At 41.4% G+C, this 20,597-nt stretch overlaps 1 protein-coding gene across 1 annotated transcript in view; it reads left to right on the top strand.

Annotated features, from left to right (window-relative positions):
* Positions 1 to 20,597, top strand: part of FBXO36 (F-box protein 36) — a 100,780-nt gene that overhangs the window by 68,064 nt on the left and 12,119 nt on the right. Inside the window, exon 3 of the mRNA XM_060151923.1 lies at positions 10,981 to 11,153. Coding sequence (XP_060007906.1) covers positions 10,981 to 11,153 — 173 coding nt within the window. The remainder of the gene's footprint in view (positions 1 to 10,980; positions 11,154 to 20,597) is intronic.

Genomic DNA, 20,597 nt, shown 5'->3' with positions numbered 1-20,597 from the left:
GGCTCCCTGGATGGACACAAAAACAAGACCCATCTATATGCTGTCTACAGGAGACCCACTTCAGACCTAGGGACACATACAGACTGAAAGTGAGGGGATGGAAAAAGATATTCCATGCAAATGGAAATCAAAAGGAGGCTGGAGTAGCAATACTCATATCAGATAAAATAGACTTTAAAATAAAGACTGTTACAAGGGACAAGGAAGGACACTACATAATGATCAAGGGATCAATCCAAGAAGAAGATATAACAATTATAAATATATATGCACCCAACATAGGAGCACCTCAATACATAAGGCAACTGCTAACAGCTATAAAAGAGGGAATTGACAGTAACACAATAATAGTGGGGGACTTTAACACCTCACTTACACCAATGGACAGATCATCCAAACAGAAAATTAATAAGGAAACACAAAACACAATAGATGACACAATAGACCAGATAGATTTAATTGATATTTATAGGACATTCCATCCCAAAACAGCAGATTACACTTTCTTCTCAAGTGCATACGGAACATTCTCCAGGATAGATCACATCTTGGCTCACAAATCAAGCCTCAGTAAATTTAAGAAAATTGAAATCATATCAAGCATCTTTTCTGACCACAACGCTATGAGATTAGAAATCAATTACAGGGAAAGAAACGTAAAAAACACAAACACATGGAGGCTAAACAATACGTTACTAAATAACCAAGAGATCACTGAAGAAATCAAAGAGGAAATCAAAAAATACCTAGAGACAAATGACAACGAAAACATGATCCAAAACTTATGGGATGCAGCAAAAGCAGTTCTAAGAGGGAAGTTTATAGCAATATAAGCCTACCTCAAGAAACAAGAAAAATCTCAAATAAACAATCTAGCCTTACACCTAAAGGAACTATAGAAAGAAGAACAAACGAAGCCCAAAGTTAGTAGAAGGAAGGAAATCATAAAGATCAGATCAGAAATAAATGAAATAGAAACAAAGAAAACAATAACAAAGATCAATAGAACTAAAAGCTGGTCTTTGAGAAAATAAACACATCCCAGATGTGTTTCCCCTGGCATCTCTGCACACCACATTTCACTCACTTCAAGGGTAGCCTTTTGGAAGACAGGCCTTCCACTGTTTCTAGGTCTAGGCTGCTGACCCAGAAATCGCTCCCACCCTGAAATCCAGCTGCTCTCGGGCCCCCTCCTTCCACCGCCACACTGGAGCCCTCCTGTTGCTTCCGTGCCTCAAATTAACACAGATGTTCCCACACCCCCCAAAAATAATAATAATATATTTTACTTTTATATATTTTACATAAATGGTATACTGTATTGTTTTTCAAGTTTGTTTTATTATTGAACACTGTTTTTGAGATTTATCCATGTTGATATATGTATATCTAGTTCATTCATTTCAATGGCTTATGGTATTTTATATTACAAACCATAGTTCAATCATCTCCCCTACTGAGAGTAGTTAGGTGGTTTCCACTTTTTTGCAATAATAAATCTTCACTTATCCTTGTGCAATGTGTGAGCATTTCTCTAAGTTAGGCATGTAGCGGTGTTTGTTGAGTTGTAGGATATGTGCCTCTTCAAGTTTACTAGGTATTGACAGTCTGCTCTCCAAATGAGTTAAATCAATTTATATTCCCATTGGCATTTTATGAGGGAGTTGCTATTTTCCCACATTCTCACCAACATTTACTGTAATCAAAGATACATGTTATTCTTTGCCAAACTGGGTGTGTAAATTCCCTGATTAGTAATGAGGTTGAATACCCTTTCTTATATTTATTGACCAATTTTCTTCTGAGAATTGCTAATTCATCTTCTTTGCCTATTTCTTGTATTTGGTTGTTTACCTTTGTGTTGTTTGTAGAAACTTTTTCTTATTTTGAGGACCAATCCTTTGGTTTGTTTATATGTGCTACAGATATTTCACCAAGTTTGGGGTTTATCTTTTTACCTTGTTGATGAGTTTTTACCCATATAGAAGTTTATAATTTTAATGGCGTTCAAACTTGTCACTCTTTTAATATATGGCTTGTACTTTTGTGTTTTGTTTAAGAAATCTTTCCCTACCCTGATTTCATAAGGATGTACTCCTATGTTTTTAATTCTAAATATTTTATGACTTGTTTGTCATATTTGGTCTTTAACTTATCTCAAGTTTGTTTTTGGTTATGATGAGATGAAATATTATAATTTTTTTTCCTGTATGGTCTGTCAATATTCCCAGCACCATTTATAGGATAGTTTAGTTACCCTGCACTGTTTTGTAATCCCATCCTTACATATTGCAGGTTCCAAGGTACATCTATCATTTCCAGGAATATTTAGTTCTATTGGTTGATTGTCTTACACCAACATTACACTGCTTTATTTTTAAATTTTTTTAAACCTTTTATTTTATATTGGAGTATAGTTGATTAACAATGTTATGTTAGTTTCAGGTGTACAGTAAAATGATTCAGGTATACATATACATGTATGTATTCTTTTTCAAATTCTTTTCCCATTTAGGTTGATCAGCATCATTTTTCAGTAAAATTTCTTAACTTTTGTATGTTGATATTTAGATCATCTGCAGTTGCAGTAATGGCAGTTTTTCCTTGCCTTCTAACCCTGATACTTTTTTTTTTTTTTTGCGGTACACGGGCCTCTCACTGTTGCGGCCTCTCCCGTTGCGGAGCACAGGCTCCGGACACACAGGCTTAGCGTCCATGGCTCACGGGCCCAGCCGCTCCGCGGCATGTGGGATCTTCCCGGACCGGGGCACGAACCCGTGTCCCCTGCATCGGCAGGCGGACTCTCAACCACTGCGCCACCAGGGAAGCCTCCTGATATATCTTTGTGTCTTCTTTTTTTTTTTTTCTCCGCCTCCAAGACAATGTTGAATAGAAATGGTGAGAGTAGACATTCTAGTCTTAGGCCTGACATTAAAGGCCACATAAAATCACCATTAGGAGGTGCACTATGGAGAAAACCGCTTGCTTCAATCCTAGTTCTCACTGTGTGACATTGAGCAAAAGCCACTTAAACTCTCTGTTCCTCATCTTTGTCTTTATAAGAGGGAAATCGTAATAGTACCTATCTCACAGAGTTACTGTGAGGATCGAATGATGGTATGTATGTATGATACACACACTGTATACATACAAATTAGAGCAGTACATGGCGAATATTGAATAGTAAACAAATCCATGTGTTATTATCATTGATACTATTATTAGGTTTTTGGTAACTAGCCTGTGTCAGGTTTATCAGGTTAAAGATATTCCCTTTTATTATAGTTTTCTAGGAGTTTTTCTTCATAAATAGATGTTAGAACTATATGAAATAATTTTTAAAATTTATTTATTTTTATTTATTTATTTTTGGCTGCGTTGGGTCTTTGTTGCTGTGTGCGGGCTTTCTCTAGTTGTGGTGAGCTGGGGCTACTCTTTGTTGCGGTGCGCAGGCTTCTCATTGAGGTAGCTTCTCTTGTTGCAGAGCATGGTCTCTAGGCACGGGGGCTTCAGTAGTTTGTGGCACGGGGACTCAGTAATTGTGGCTTGTGGGCTCTAGAGCACAGACTCAATAGTTGTGGCGCACGGGCTTAGTTGCTCCACGGCATGTGGGATCTTCCAGGACCAGGGCTCAAACCCATGTCCCCTGCATTGGCAGGCGGATTCTTAACCACTGCGCCACCAGAGAAGTCCCCGAAATAATTTTTCTACATTTTTGAGATTATCATTTTTTTCCTGTTATTTGTGTTTTTTTTCCATTTAAAGAAAATATTTAATTTTCAAAAAGTGTGTAAAACTCCTTACATAGTCAAATGGTTTTTTTTAATTGGAGTATAATTGCTTTACAATGTTGTGTTAGTTTCTGCTGTACAATGAAGTGAATCAGCTATATGCATACCTGTATCCCCTCCCTCTTGGACCTCCCTCACCCTGCCATCCCATCCATCTAGGTCGTCACAGGGCACCAACCTGAGAGCTCTGTGCTGTACAGCAGGTTCCCACTAGCTATCTATTTTACACATGGGAGTGTATTTATGTCAAACTTAATCTCCCAATTCGTCCCACCCTCCCCTTCCCCTCCGTGTCCACATGTCCATTCTCTACATCTGTATCTCTATTCCTGCTCTACAAATAGGTTTGTCTGTACCATTTTTCTAGATTCCACATATATGTGTTAATATACAATATTTGTTTTTTTCTTTCTGGCTTACTTCACTCTGTATGACAGACTCTGGGTCCATCCACATCTCTGCAAATGACCCAATTTCGTTCCTTTTTATGGCTGAGTAATACTACAACACGGTGAATAATATTAATATATCTTCCAAAGTTATTCCATCCTTGGACCCCAGGATTAACTCTACTGCTCACAATTTATTTTTTTAAATGTGTTGATAGATTCAATTTCCTAATACTTTATTTATAATTTTTGCCATGTGTGTTCCTAAATGATGTTTTGTATGCAGTTTTCCTTTTGCCTACCATCATTGCTAGTTAGAGCAACCTCCTGATTTGAACTGGGAGTTTCATTCTATTTCTGTTTTTTGGAACAAATGATATAAGATCTGGATTGTCTGTTCTTTGAGAGTTTATAAAGCCAACCTGTAAATCAGTGTGGACCTGAAGTTTTACTTGAGGTGTTTTTTTTTTTCAAATCAAACAGTGGATTCAATTTATTTACTAGTTATAGTCTCTCAGGTTTTCTATTTCTTCTTGAGTCAGAATTAGTAAATTATATATTTCTGGAGGATTGCCCATTTGTCTGATTTTGTGTTAATTGGTGTCATGTGTTTCTAAGTCCCTGTTGTAGTTAATCTTTTCATTTCTCATAGGACTGAGTTATGCTTTTGTCCTTTTTTCTTGTTTATTCTTGAAAGTTTATCCATTTTATTAATCTTTTGAAAAATTAATTTTTTGGCTTCCTTGATCATCTATAATGTTTGTTTTCTACTTTATTAATTTTAGCTCTTATCTTTGTATTTTCTTCTAATTTGGGGAAGTAATCAATTTTTTTATTTGAACGCATAGCTCATTAATATTTGATCTTTGTTTTTCTATAGAAATGTCAATTGATAAGTCTTATTAATAGTGTTATTCAAATATTCTGTAACTTCACTTCTGTTTGGTATATCAAGTATTGATAGGTGTTATAAAATCTTCCAGTGCAATGGAGGATTTATCATTTTTTCATCATAATTCCATCAGTGTTTGCTCTGTGTATTTTGTTAGGGGCATACTATTTTAGAAGTATTAAATCTTCCTGGTGAATTATTCCTTTTATCAATAAGTAATGGTCCTCCTTATTACCAATAGTGAGTTTTGCTTTAAAGTATACTTAGTCTGGTATTACTGTAATTATACCAGCTTTCTTTTCGTTTGTATTGGTCTAGCTTTTTCCATTCTATTACTTTCACTTTTCTGTATCTTTTTTTTAAGCATGTATGTATTATTTATCTGAGTGTCTTTTAGCTGGCATGATTAGTTCATTTATATTTACTGTGATTACTAATATGTCTATAATTTCCATCATCTTATTTTGTGCTTTCATCTTATCACGCTTTTTCTTTGCTTTTTGTTTTGTTTCCATGTCTTCCTTTCTCTTTTGTGTTTCCTTTATTCCATTTTTTTCCCCTTAAGACAGAGAGTACATTTCCCTCCCTACCTTGCAGATGTGGCCATGTGACCCAGTTTTGCTGGGTAAGACGAAGTTGTTTCATAGAGCATCCCAGAAGGTGCCTTCAGACACAGGTGGACTCAGCTTCCATGTCCATTTTTGTTCCTTGTCCTACCCCTTTTACTTACTGGACCATGGTTGTGATGCCTTGAAAACAGGAAGGGTGAGAGCCACATCTTAAGAATGTGAAACAGAAAGATAAAAGGATCTGGGACATTAGTGACATAATGGAACTTCTTCAACAGCCTTTCTGGTCTACCTCCAGACTCTGAGAAAAAAATAAACTTCTATTTGTTAAGTCACCTTAAATTGAGTTTTCCATTTTGTTCAGCTGTGAACCAATCTCCAAGTGATTACAGACCAACTATTTTGGGAGTTACCCTTATATATATATATATATATATTTTTTCTCTCCTTTCTTTCTCTCTTCCCTCCTTCCCTCCCTCCCTCCCTCCCTCCCTCCCTTCCTTCCTTCCTTCCTTCCTCCCTCTCTGTCTCTCCTTCTCTCTCTCTCTGGTGGTGTCCCTTAAAAGTTTAGCAAGTTTACTTTAACTTAACTTATAAAAATCTAACATATGTCACTATTTCTATCTGCCTCTTGAACGTAAGGACCTTAGAATGTTTACATTCTAAGCCTCTACCTCATATGTAATTGTTGACTGCTGTTTTGATTTGCCTTGTTTTGACACCTCCTCTAAAGTTTGTTATTTAAAACATGTTTTATACAGTAGTAGTTGTTTATATTTGCCTATGTTTACTACCATTTCTTTCATCTTCATTGCTTCTGAAATCCTAGTCTTTCCTTCTGGGCAAATTTCTTTCTTCTTGAAGTATATCTTTAAGTATTTCAGGATCTCATCATGTAAATCGGGTCCATATGTGGCTAGGGCTCCTCAGGTGTAATGCCTTAAGTACAGCTCCTCAAGGATGGTTCCTTTAGATCTGAAGCCAGTGACAGTTTTTCTGTCCCCTCTCCCCCAACATATCACGGTGGGACAGGCATGAGAGAATCACTGTATACAATGCTCTTGAAACAGTGGGGAAATGATAGCTCCATGGGAGTCATTGGTCCATAGAAATTCTGAAATCCAGCAGGGCACAGGTTATTAGTTCTTGATTAGAGCTCAAAACCTATCACTAGACTCTTTATGGCTTTTGGCCTCCCCTCTGGACTCTTGATTCCCTCATCTGATTCATCTTTCCTTTTTGGCAAAAGGGAGCCCATGTTTGCAGGTGTAGTTTTCTCGGCCTACCTCCCACCTGTAGGAGTTTGGGAGTCCAGAGTCATCTTTTCCTTTTGTACTACCTCTGAACTCTTGCAGTTCAAGCTGGCAGTCAGTGTTTCTGCTGGTATAATTCTCTTAAAAACTTTATGTGTTGTCTATTATTCTTATTGGGGTTCACTCCATTAGACAAAACCACACCTACACATCTTTTTGCAATAAGCCCTTCTTTACGTTGGGTTTCTGTCCTTGACTCCTGAGTGACCATACCCTTATGCTTCTTGGAAGTGCTACAGTATCACTGAATGGTTCTTAACAAAGCATTTTCCGGCCACACTCTCAGCGTCATCTTTATACCATGTTTTCCTGACACTGCTCTGGATTTGATCTTTGCCTGGGAGTCATTTCTTAACTTTAGCGTTGCTTGCCATCCGAAGAGGCAGAGAAGGTTCCAGCAAATCCTGGCTGCTTTTTAAGAGACCTGCCTTCGGCTTATCTCTTTCTGTTCACATTTTACTTTAAGCAGCAAGAAGAAATCAGGCCACATGTTCAACAACACTCTGCTTGGAAATCTTAGCCAAGTCACACACCCACCAGGAATATTTCCTACTTTCCCTATTACAGCAGGCAATAATATTGCTAAACTTTCTGCCACTACATAGCAAGGATTCCCTTTCCTCCAGTTTTCTTCCCCCTTTCTCCAGTTTTTTAATAATATTTTCTTCACTTTTCTTTAAGCCCTCACATGTAAAGCCTCCTCAGAGTCCATCAGGCTTTTATTAACAGATATTATTTACTTATTATACTACTTACTGAAAGCTTTTCAGACTTTCACTAACAATCTCCTCAAGCTCATTCAAATCTCCACGTACGGGCTTCCCTGGTGGCGCAGTGGTTGGGAGTCCGCCTGCTGATGCAGGGGACATGGGTTCGTGCCCCGGTCCGGGAAGATCCCACATGACGCGGAGTGGCCGGGCCCGTGAGCCACGGCCGCTGAGCCTGCGCGTCCAGAGCGTGTGCTCCGCAACGGGAGAGGCCACAACAGTGAGAGAGGCCTGCGTACCGCCAAAAAAAAAAAAAAAAAAAAAAAAAAATCTCCACGTACTTTCCAATTTCAACGCCATTCCCACATTCTGGGTTTCCACCGTGGTACTACAACACTTGCAGGTACCTAAATCTTTATTGTCTATCGTTGTGTAACAAATTACCCCCAAACCCAATGGCTTCAAACAATAATAAATGTTTATTAACTCAGAGAGTTGGGTCAGGAGTTTGGGAGCAGCTTACCCCAGCTGTTCTGATCCAGGGTCTCACATGATGTTGCCTGGGACCCCAGTCAACTGAAGGCTTGGTTGGAGCTGGAGAATCCAGTTCCATGATGGCTTACACACCTGGCTGATTCAGTTTCCTTCCCCATGGACCTCTCCGTGGTGCTGCAGAGTAGTGTTAGGACATGGCAGTTGGCTTCTCCCAGAGTGAGTGATCCAAGACAGCAAGACAGAAGCCCCAAAGTCTTTTGTGACCTAGTACTGGGGTATTTTTGCAATATCCTATTGGTTACACAGGTCAGCCCTAATTCAGTGTGGGCTGGGAACACACAGGGGCTTGAATCCAAGAGGAGAGAATCAGGAGCTCTCTTGGAGGCTGGCTGCCACATAATCCAACACAAAAGAGCTGATTTTACTTTTCAAAATGGAGTTTGTTTTAACACTGTTTTCCTTATTTTATTTATTTATTTTATTTATTTATTTTTGGCTGCTTTGAGTCTTCATTGCTGCGCGTGGGCCCTTCCTAGTTGTGGCGAGCGGGGACCACTCTTCCCCGAGGTGCGGGTGCCTCTCATTGCGGTGGCCTCTCCTGCTGCAGAGCACAGGCTGTAGGCGTGGGCTCAGTAGTTGTGGCGCAGTGGCTCAGCCGGTCTGCAGCATGCAGGATCCTCCCAGACCAGGGATCGAACCTGTGTCTCCTGCACTGGCAGGCGGATTCTTAACCACTGCACCACCAGGGAAGTCCCTGTTTTCCTTATTTTAAAAGAAACAGATGTGGGAATTCCCTGGTGGTCCAGCGGTTAGGACTTGGGGCTCTCACTGCTGGGGCCCTGGGTTCCATCCCTGGTCTGGGATGTAGATGTTGGTTACATAAAAAACACAAAGAAGCAAAAAAAATTTTTTCTAAGGACCCCAATACCTATACACTTTGAAACGATCGTGTTACATACTTAGGTGTATGTGTCCTTTTATAATTTAAAATTTAAAAGACTTTATTGTAGAGACTTTTTTTTTTTGTCTGCGCGGCTTGTGGGATCTTAGTTCCCCAGCCAGGGATTGAACCTGGGCCCTCAGCAGTGAAAGCACAGAGTCCTAACTGGACCGCCAGGGACTTTCTAAAGTACATCTGAACATGCTTTGAGTATGCTTTCCTGGAATCTTAAAATGTTGAAACATCTACAATTATTTTAAGGAAATTTTATTGTACAAAGGGTTTTGTTTTGTTTTTCCAATAAACAAGTGCTGCTTTTTCCTCTTATCCTGCTGGTGAGTCAAGGGTTCTTCATAATATCTACCCTTTTAGGTTGAGTTTTTGAAGGGCTATTTCCCCCACCCTCACCCCTCCAAGAAAACCTTTGGACTTTAGAAGTGCTTTGAATTGGAAGCACTTGGAATTTAGAAGCAAGTAAAACCCTTAATGCCTCTAGAAAGCTGGACTAACCAGTTTTGGAGAGAAATCTTATACGGCCGGCTCTTCCACGTTAGCACAATTAGAGCTTTTACATAAACGTAGCCCACACCTTACATCCATTTTGAGATTGGAGATCCATCTGCCTTTAGGATCACCGATCTGCCTGCTTCTGCAGGGAGCTGGGTATTCTTGACAGCTCCATCCCACTTGCCCCAGAAGGAGTGTTCCAGGTTGGGAAGGAAGGTGGCGCCCAAATCTTGGACAGTTAGTTTGCTGTAGAGAGTGCACTTTCTCTGTTCTAAGAGAAGTTCTCCGGAAAAGCTAGATATAGTGGTGCTTTCAGAGGCAGAAGTGGAAAAATGAGCTTCAAGAGACTAAGAAAGTCCCCAGCTTTGGGACCACTGGAATCCACATGCATACTCCATTATAACCCCATTTTCCTTTCTCATAAAAAGAGGGAGCCTTCCTCCCTTCTTTCTTTCCTTCCTTCCTTTCATCCATTTATCCTAGATTTTAAAAAGTTACATGGTAATTATTACGGAAAGATTACAAAATACAGATAAGCAAAAGGAAGAAAGTAAAAACCACCACCTGGATTTAATCGGTGTTATAATTTGAATCTGTATCCTTCCAAACATGTTTTATTATTTATTAGCCATTTCTTAGTTATTCAGAGAGCTGGGGTAAAAAAAAGCAAACAAAAACCCAACCCTGTTTTCTCCTACACTAAACACGTTTGGGTAGATCATAGTGTTGGTTGATTCTTTGTGAACTGTTTCCTATTTTGGAAATAACTGAAAAGATAGGAAAAATAATAGGCAAAAGTTGACACAATTTCCACGAAATATGCCTCTATTTTTTTCTTTGCCTCTTTCTATTTTTTTTTATTATGTAAAGATGGGAATGAAAGAAGGTAAAGAAGAAGGAAGGAAGTTTCATAGAGAAACAATGTATAACAATAAGAGAACAAAAGTCAATTAAAATCAAGAGATATTAATGTTTCACACCAATTTAGGGAAGCGGAGGAGGGGTAGAAAAAAAATGACATGGACCAGCATCTTTGCCCAGTCATGGAGATTGGGAGGATGAAGATGAAGATGACACTGAGACTAGTTAAGTCAGTTGTCTGGACTGGAATTTGATGCAGTCCATCACTGTGTTGAACAGTGAGTATACCTAAAAGATTGTGATCTCAGGGCAAGGACAGCTGTTGGAAATACATGCCTCGTAAATACATGCCATTGGTCCCAAAGGCAGCTTGGTGAAAGCAGGAATGACTCAGCAAAATCTAACATCACTCTCAGGGGGAAAATGCCCCAAAGCTTGTCTTACTGATAATGACCATAGTTTTTATGTGACTACACATGATGACTGTGTTGTTTTGTTGGCTTGTTTGAATTACAGTTCAAATTGCCTTAATATTTGGTGCAAGAATATTAGACTATGTCCTCAATTTATGCGAAGGTAAATTTGACTTCCTTGAACGGCTCTCAGACGATTTGCTCCTGAGAATCCTTTCTTATCTGGATCTTGAAGACATTGCCAGGCTTTCTCAAACATCACGCAGGTTTGCAAAGGTAACAGTCAAATTATTTTGGGTCTGTACAGGATTTTCCTTGTGCTTCCTCAAAGTTGTTTAATTTTGTTTCAAGTTTTTTTTTTAAATATAGAAGTGGTTTATTATTTGCATTTATTTCAGCAAGCTTTTGTTGAATACTTATTTTATGACAGGTACTGTCCTAGGCACAGAGGCAACAGAGTTGAAAAGACATTATTCTTGCCCTCAAGGAAATCATAGTCTAATAGGAGAGAGCCATACAGGTACAAATCATCACAATGTAGTGTGAGCAATTGAACAAGGGAAGTGTGAACAAGGTACTAAGACAGTACAAGGTGATTTGCTCTGCCTGGCTTCACAGAAGTGGGTTATTTTTTTCTGTGTTTTGGGGGGAAAATAGGAGTTCATCAGGTGGCCTGGCTAGCTAGGGGCATTCCAGGTCAAAGGGGCATTCCAAGTCCAGGCAGAAACTCAGGCAGATGCATGATGGCATAAAAGAAGAAGGAAGGAGGTGATTACTCCCCAGCCATTTCCATTTCTTCCAGTAAAAGCCCTTTTCTGAATTACCTATCTCCCACTATGGGTATTTCTGAGGCACTGTTCGTTGTAGTGCCCTGGTTTTCCCCATGCCCCAAACTCACCAAATAGACTCTCTCACTTTGAATCCTCAGCAGAAGGACACAGGAATGGAAAACACAGTTAGTGCTGATTTCAACCAATATTAGGGCCTTGATGCAACTATTATTAGTTCCTCTCCTAGATCCTGGAAGATGCCTTGGTTCCTGCCCCTTCAGCTATTCCTTCAATTCTAGAGCCCTGTCGTGTCCTAAACACACACATACTATCCTTCCGTTTAATCCTTTTTGGCTTAAGTTAATCAGAGTTGGAGTTTGTTGCTTGCAACTGAAGAACCCTAACTCAGTATTTAGCTGTAATGTACCGGTGTTACCAACCAGGTAGTGTGAGCAATTCAACAAGGAAAGTGTGGACAAGGTACAAAGACTTGGTGGAAGGTACAGAGGTACAAAGTAGAAGGTCTTGGCCTTCCCCAAGCAATAGAAATTGACTAGAGGCCAGACAAGAAATTCAGTCAAGGCTTTATTGGGGCCCCTGCTGCAGCAGGGGGTAGTGAGAATAAACAACAGTTTCCCTTGTTTGCTTGCTCCCTGAGTTGGGGGCAAGTTTGTTCCTTACATGGGGTGAGGGTAGGGGTGTGTCCAGGGGTTGGGCTGGAGGGGTGGCTTAGGTGTTTTGCCCACCCCCTAGGTAGTGTTGTGTGCAGGGGGCATGAGCAATACCCTGGTTTTGCTCCAGGCCCTTCAAAAGTGGCAGTTGGGTTTTTTTTGGTCTCTTTGTATTTTTTGTCCACAATTTGTCCCAGCTGCACATGCATGCAGTTATTTTTAGTCCCACACCGTTTCTTTGTATTGGGTTGCTCAAGGAGAGGTGTGTCCAGGTGTAAGCATTGCAGCACTGTAGCAAAGGGTCCCAGCTCCAGCAAGGGGTCCCAGGTCCCATCCTGTCTCACCAGGGCAACGTCCATTTATACAAGAACCTGCAGCATCTCCCAAGATGATTCAGATCATAATCTTATTATCTAAAAAGTCAACATTTTTTTCACAGTAATGCAAAAAAATTCCTTGATTTTTTTTTTTTTTTTTTTTTTTTTTTTTGGTACACGGGCCTCTCACTGTTTTGGCCTTTGCCGTTGCGGAGCACAGGCTCCGGACGCGCAGGCTCAGCGGCCATGGCTCACGGGCCCAGCCTCTCTGCGGCATGTGGGATCTTCCCGGACCGGGGCACAAACCCGTGTCCCCTGCATCGGCAGGCGGACTCTCAACCACTGCACCACCAGGGAAGCCCTCCTTGATTTTTATATATTAATTTTAAGTTTACAATCTGTATTACTTAATACACCCCTTTTGAGTATAAAAACATGTATACTTGATTTTTCCCCCTAAAATGGAGGGCCAGAACCAAGTATTATGTATATCATTGTACTGTATATTTTTTGCCCTTTTAAAAAAAGTATTAAAGTTAAGATTTTGTACTTGCTGCTGCTAAGAAGCTGATTATTCATGCTTTAAATGAAGGAAGATTTTTGTTTGTTTGCTGTTTGGTTTTTTGTTTTTTAATTGATGTGTAATTGATCAACAATACTCTGTTAGTTCCAGGTGCGTAGTATGATGATTTGCTATTTCTATACGTTACAAAATGATCATCACTGAAGGAGAGTTTTAAGTGATTAAAATATAGTAGTGGGAATGTATTAAAAGCTTCTGCCAGGGCCTGGGTTTGTCCTGAGAATAAATGGAAGAATTCCATAGGAAATGGCGGTGACCGCAGTGTCTTGTGAAATTGATTCCTTACTTGTAGATTCCTTACTTGGTGCAACTGGCTTCCCTCCGGGTTTTGCTCATTTCCACTTTCTATTCCTCTCCCTCCCAATGCCCTGCCATTATGTTAGCGCAATCTTGAAAATAGCCTCCATAATTTACCCCGCACTCTAAAGTAAGGCTTTTCTAGGTTGCTGGTTTCAGCCCTCAGAATCCTTGCAGAGCAGAATTATTCAAAGATGGAATAGGATCCAAGGCTGCTTTTTTCTTTCTGTGTAATATTAACCATTCACTTCTGTTGTTAGTCCGAATATTATATGTTCCATTTACATATTTTTCCCTTCATTTATAAACCACTTTCATTTACTGTTTTGCCCCCTCAGTTATTAAATTATTTTATTAAGGAAGAGTCTTCTATTTCAAACTTTTGGGAGCACATTTATTAGCAAATTAATTGTATCCCTGTCCCACTTTTTCCTGTGGTCCCAGGGAGGGAGGTTTCCTTCCTGTTCAAGACCAGTGCCACCTGCCACCCAGCTCCAAGTTCCAACCCAAAGGATTTCAGGTTGTCACTTACCTCCTTTCTCTTCTGTGTGGTTGTTGTTATGTATTTTTTACTTTTTATTTATAAATAATTTTAGATTTATAAAAGTGTTGTAAAGATAATACAGAGAGTTTGCCCTTCCCCTAATTAGCATCCCCTAATGCTGACATCTTACATAACCTGGGACATTTTTTTTTTTTTTTTTTTTGCGGTACACAGGCCTCTCACTGTTGTGGCCTCTCCCGTTGCGGAGCACAGGCTCCGGATGCGCAGGCTTAGCGGCCATGGCTCACGGGCCCAGCCGCTCCGGGGCATGTGGGATCTTCCCGGACCGGGGCACGAACCCGCGTCCCCTGCATCCGCAGGCGGACTCTCAACCACTGCGCCACCAGGGAAGCCCAGCCTGGGACATTTTATCAAAACTCAACAGTTAATGTTGCTACAATAATATTAACTAAACCACAGACTTGATTTGTATTTCATCAGTTTTTCCACTAATATCCTTTTGGTGTTTCAGGATCCAATCTGGGAAACTATGTTACATTTAGTGCTTATTTCTAAAGCTCTCTTTCAATTGGTTTTTCCTCTCGGTACATTGACTTTTCTTAAATCAGTCTCATCCTTCAAAGAACAAAAACTCTCAACTCTATTCTTATTCAATCTCTTTCCTTCCCTGTTTGTGAAAATAAGGGTTTACATAGCAGTTCACACTCAGCAAACCAGCACCATTCATCCTACTGAGATTTTATAATCTGTGATAAAATGGGAACAGTATGGGTGATGTGAAGAGTTTGTCATCAAGCTAAATTCATTCCATTTAAATGACCATTCTTCAACAGAGGTTAGGCCTTCCTATTTGGGGGAGATTTAAAATGTCCCTTCTTTTATAAAATAGTGGTATTAAAATGTGATAATTTTAACAAATTATCCTTACTTGGCAAATTAAAAAGTCAGCAATCTTATTTTGGTTCTTAATTGTTGTTTTGTTTGATATCTAAAAATTTTGCTGGTCTTACACCATCCAAAATTCTGGGAGCCACTGGCCTTTTGTCTGTTTACCCTTCATCTCTCATTTCCCCTCTCTCCATGCCTCCTAAATATCTCTGGCCTCATTCACAGTAACCTCTTGGTTGTCACATCCAAAGGGCAAGAGGCCTTCCATGTCCTGACCCATCTCTGCTTCCAGAATTCTCTGGCGGGTCCCTTCATGGCTGCCCTTTCACTGCTTCATTGGTAGCTCTTCCATGCGGGCTGAGCGTGGCCTTTCTAAAATGCACTCTGGTCATATCACTGCCCTGCTCAGTGACACTTAGTGATGTCCCATCATTTTCAGAATGAGATCCAAAGTCTTAGCTGGCACTTCAGGCCGTGGTGCCCTGGCCCCAGCTCCTGCCCCCAGCCCCAGCCAGGTAGACTGCGTGCAGCTGTCCCATGTGCTGGGCTGTCTGGGCCCCTTGGCCTTTGCTTATGCTGTTTCCTTTCGGAGGAATGGCTTCCCTTGTGACCCATCACTCTTAACTCCTGAACGCTTCTCATTTGGACTTTGTGCTATATCCATTTTGTTTATATTTTTGAAAAAGAAAATCGATTTGCATTACAATAACCAGGTTGAAAATTGAAAAAAATTATATGTCTGTTAATGTGTAGTAAAAAGTAATTCTCCCTCCCATTCTTTTTATTATTATTATTTATTTATTTATTTTGGCTGCACCAGGTCTTAGTTGCAGCATGCGGGATCTTTAGTTGTTGCGGCACGCGAACTCTTAGTTGCAGCATGCATGTGGGATCTAGTTCCCTGACCAGGGATCAAATCCAGGCCCCCTGCATTGGGAGCACGGTGTCTTAGCCACTGGACCACCAGGGAAGTCCCTCCCTCTCATTCTTGATCCTCATTCCTCTAATTCTCATCTCCAGCAGCAATTATATTACCAGTGTCTCATATGTCCTTCCAGAGAGAGTCTGTGCACATATAAGTGTGTGTGTGATGTGTGAGCATATATACATGTACACATACCCTTTTAAAAAGCATATGGTAGGGCTTCCCTGGTGGCGCAGTGGTTGAGAGTCCACCTGCCGATGCAGGGGACACGGGTTCGTGCCCCGGTCCGGGAAGATCCCACATGCCGTGGAGCAGCTGGGCCCGTGAGCCATGGCCGCTGGGCCTGCACGTCCAGAGCCTGTGCTCTGCAACGGGAGAGGCCACAGCAGTGAGAGGCCCGCATACCGCAAAAAAAAAAAAAAAAAGCATATGGTAGCATATTATATATTGTTCTTTGTCGGTTTTTTCCTGCTTCGCAACATATTTTAGACACTCTTTTATGTCAGTACGTATAAATCTTCAGTTTAGAAAAGTGCCCTAAGTTGTTATTATATGGACAAATCATAATTTTTTAAACTAGATCCTTACTGATAGACATTTAGGTTGTTTCCCCTCTGCTATTTGTAAATAACGCCCCACACTATGGCTAGACTGGACTCTGCAGAAGTGGGTCTGCCCTGGAAGCATAAAGACACATGAGAGACACAGAGGGTGTAGGGACTCTGGGTGGACGGGGGCCTGAGCCTGGGAGAGCCCGTGGTGCTGGCCCACACCCAAGGATGGAAGTTTCCACTTATCAAACTTAATGCCACCAGCAATCAGGGCCATCTGGCTGCCTGCCCTTGCTCTGATTCCGTGTTGACCAGGCCGTGGAGCCTCCAGGGATGAGCATCTGAAGGTCTCGTGGGTGGATGGTTATATTTCTCAGGGTAAAGAGGCAGCCTCTGGGAGCTTGGCTAATATAAGCACACCCCTGAAAGGTGGGTCCCACGTCGCAGTATACCAGAAAGTCACACTGAGGGCCAGCCCTGGGCTTGCAGTGAACTCACTAAGGTAAGGCTGCCACGTAGACCCTTCCTGGGGAATGCTGAGGTCCAGAAGGGGAAGGGACGATCATGACTAGCAAATAAACATATTCATCTTGGTAGTGACTCAGGAACAGGCCCACGGAGGAAGAAAATCTCTCCTCTGTCACATTTTGGCCTACAGAGAAACAAATTTTTCCTTATGTTCCCAAATTCCCTATGACTGTGATCCCCAAGTCTGGGCACGTAGGTACGGCACCCAGGGAGCAGGTGAAAACAGGCCAGGCCCCAAGTCGGATTGGGTAGGTCTTGGTGGACCCAGCGTCTGCATTGTCTTGCAACCCGATTCTAAGCATCCAGGCCAAGAATTTGACCATTTGATATTAAAATTGTACAGACAAAATATCTCATGAGACTCTGAAAGGCTGGAAGCTTGGGGTGGGGGCGGGGCTGTTGTTTTTCCAACTCCACTTGTGTACAGGCAGTGTGGATGTTTAAATCAGCTTGAGACCAGAGACCTGGGTTCTGTTCTTTGCTCAGCTACTCTGCACCATGAACCTTGGGCAGTCACACCCTTATCCCCTCTAAGCCTTAATTTCCACATTTATAAAAGGAAAGTTTTTAACTAGATAAACCCTAGGATCCCTTTCAACTTGAATGTAGTTTATGTGTGTTAAGTTCATGCACCACCTCCAGGGGGAGCTAAATCCACGATTGGCTATGTTTGGATCAAAGCAGCTGGAACCATAGTCAGGACGGGTGCTTTGTGTTTTGCAACCTGGCATCTATCAAGCAAAAGAGCCCCAGGGTTTGGGAGTCCTAGATGGGGGTATTTTGTAAACCAACTTATAATACAAAACAAAACTGAATATTTTCATTGTAAAATATAATAAGTCATAAATGAAGTTACACTGGTGGAAATTTCAGCTCTCTTTTAAGAATTCCTTCCTTTCCTCCAAAACCTCATCATTTTCTTCCATAATCTCTGTTATATAAGATACACTGATATCCTGAAATGTATTGTGCTGGGAAAGGGGTAGTCACCTATACTAGTGTTACAGAGTTCAGAGTTTTAAAAGGAGGTTCAGATCTGTTTTATTTTTACTTACTTATTTATTTATTTTTAATTATTTTATTTTATTTTATTGCTTTCTTGGCCGTGTGGCATGGCATGCCGGATCTTAGTTCCCCGACAACGGATTGAACCCATGCCCCCTGCATTGGGAGCATGGAGTCTTAACACTGGACCGCCAGGGAAGTCCTGTTTTATTTTTTTTTTTATTTTTATTTTTTTGCGGTATGCGGGCCTCTCACTGTTGTGGCCTCTCCCTTTGCGGAGCACAGGCTCCGGACGCGCAGGCTCAGTGGCCATGGCTCACGGGCCCAGCCGCTCCGCGGCATGTGGGATCTTCCCGGACTGGGACACGAACCCGTGTCCCCTGCATTGGCAGGTGGACTCTCAACCACTGCGCCACCAGGGAAGCCCTATTTTTTAATATTAAGATATTTTCTAAGAGTTTTCCTTTCTTGTTTATATTTAGAATATGTTGTAATCCGAGTAGAGAAACTGGACCTTGAAGAACTGTTGAAGATAATGAAGGACCTGCCTAACATCAAAATGTTTGGGGGGCTGTCATTATCAGAAGATTCAGCATTGCTGTTTAACTGTAACCTTCATGATGTGAATATAATAGTTTTTGCTTTTGATATTTACGCAGGAAGGATCTTAAACGATTATGCTTGATTATACTATTAATTTCTGTTTGAAATTCACTCTTTTCCCTTATTGGAATACATTTAGAGTAACATGAAGTATGAAAGTAACCACCACTGGCTGCTTTCTGCTCGAAAGTGAGTGTAATGGTGTCATGAAATAGAGATAACGCTTACATGTTTTTCACCTCCCCCAGAAAGAAGTCAGAACACGTGGGAGCAAAGTAGGACAGTGCCAAGGCCAGGCCAGGGGTGGTGGGAATGGGATGCTTGGCTGTCTGGAATTGTGGGCAGGGTGGATAGTGGGCAGCTGGGTGTGGCCTGGTGGGCTGAAGTGATGGTCCACGGTGGGGGACATCAGTTAGGGGCACAGTCAGGTCACTTTTAGACAGCTGTCGCATGGTGGCGGGGTTGTCCCAATCCTGGCACTGCGGGGTGCTCCCTAGACTCCCAACTATGGCAACTGAACTGGCCCCCCAGTGGCTAAGTGCCTATGGGGCCTTTGTTTCCGGTGTCTCCTCAGAAATGGCTGAGGTAGCATCTATTCTGTCTCCCCTTCCCGCCCGTTGATTACATCTTTTCCATGTGCTTTATATATGTTATTCCTAATCCTCACAGCACTAAAAGTTTAGTATCATTTCCATATAATCATAATAAGTTCCATTTATTGAATATCTACTACGTGCTAAGCGCTGAATGTATGTCATCCAGTGCAATCCTCAAACAGTGCCGTAAGATGGATGAGTAGAGACTCTCTTGTCCTGATTTTCAAGGAGGGAACAGAGGCTCAGGTAAAGCACACAGATAATGAACATGGAGCCAGGTGCTGTGCCCGGGCAGCCTTACTCTATGGCTGGTGTGCTTGAATCAGTTTATTCTCCTCCTCAGATGACCAAATGCAAGATCAGACGTGGAGACCAGGCTCGGAGCAATAAGTAGAATGTCCAGGATGACTTAATTACTAAGTGGCAGGGCCAGCGTTCAAATCAGCTCGTCCCTGAAGAACATGAGGAACAGGTTCTGTCTTTCATAAGATGGAGTTAAGTATGGGAATGTGTTTTTTCCCTCAGGTAGACTGCAGCTACAGCAGGTAGGTCCCACAATGATACTTTCAAAGCCATGAAAGTATTTTCTTCCTCAGGCCACGTGGAAGCATCCCATGAGCAGTAAGGCAGAAAAGGTCCTGCCCCCTCAGGACATGTCACAGTCTTCATTATCCTTATCTATATAATTGTGGTAGCTCAGATTCCTTTTTCATATATCTTTTAAATATTTGTCTATGAGTCATTTCTTTTTTTTTTTTAAAAAAATTTATTTATTTATGTATTTTTGGCTGCATTGGGTCTTCGTTGCTGCGCACGGGGTTTTCTCTAGTTGTGGCTAGCAGGGGCTGCTCTTCGTTGCGGTGCGCGGGCGTCTCATTGCAGTGCCTTCTCTTGTTGCAGAGCACGGCTCTAGACGCGCAGGCTTCAGTAGTTGGGGCTCCAGGGCTCTAGAGCGCAGGCTCAGTAGTTTTGGCACACGGCCTTAGTTGCTCCACGGCATGTGGGATCTTCCCGGCCCAGGGCTCGAACCCATGTCCCCTGCATGGGCAGGTGGATTCTCAACCACTGCACCACCAGGGAAGCCTGTGAGTCACTTCTAATGAACCAAGTTTGCAACCATGAAATTTAAACTAACAGAAGGAATAAAGTCAGAAGATGGCTTGAGTCTATACCAGCTTATCATTTCACTGATGGAATTCCATAAAGGTGATTTTATTCTGAACGAGTTGCACTACAAGGAGGACCCCATCATTATCTTGTGGAGGATTCAAAGGTTGTAGTCATCCTTAAGTTGCAATTACATATCAAATACTAGAAAAATTCAAAAGCTTTCCATAATAACTATATTAGGATAGACCAAGTTAGAAATTGTGATTTGGGATCACAAACCACCCTAAAACAACAGTGGCTTAAGACAATAATATCTGTTTGTTTCATTCATGATTCATACTCATTGTGGGCTGATAGGAGGCTCTGCTCCA

This window comes from Lagenorhynchus albirostris, chromosome 6 (assembly GCF_949774975.1).
Source record: "Lagenorhynchus albirostris chromosome 6, mLagAlb1.1, whole genome shotgun sequence".
Lineage (NCBI taxonomy): Eukaryota > Metazoa > Chordata > Mammalia > Artiodactyla > Delphinidae > Lagenorhynchus > Lagenorhynchus albirostris.
The sequence above is the reverse complement of the archived record's forward strand: the minus strand, read 5'-3'. Positions and strand labels throughout refer to the sequence as shown.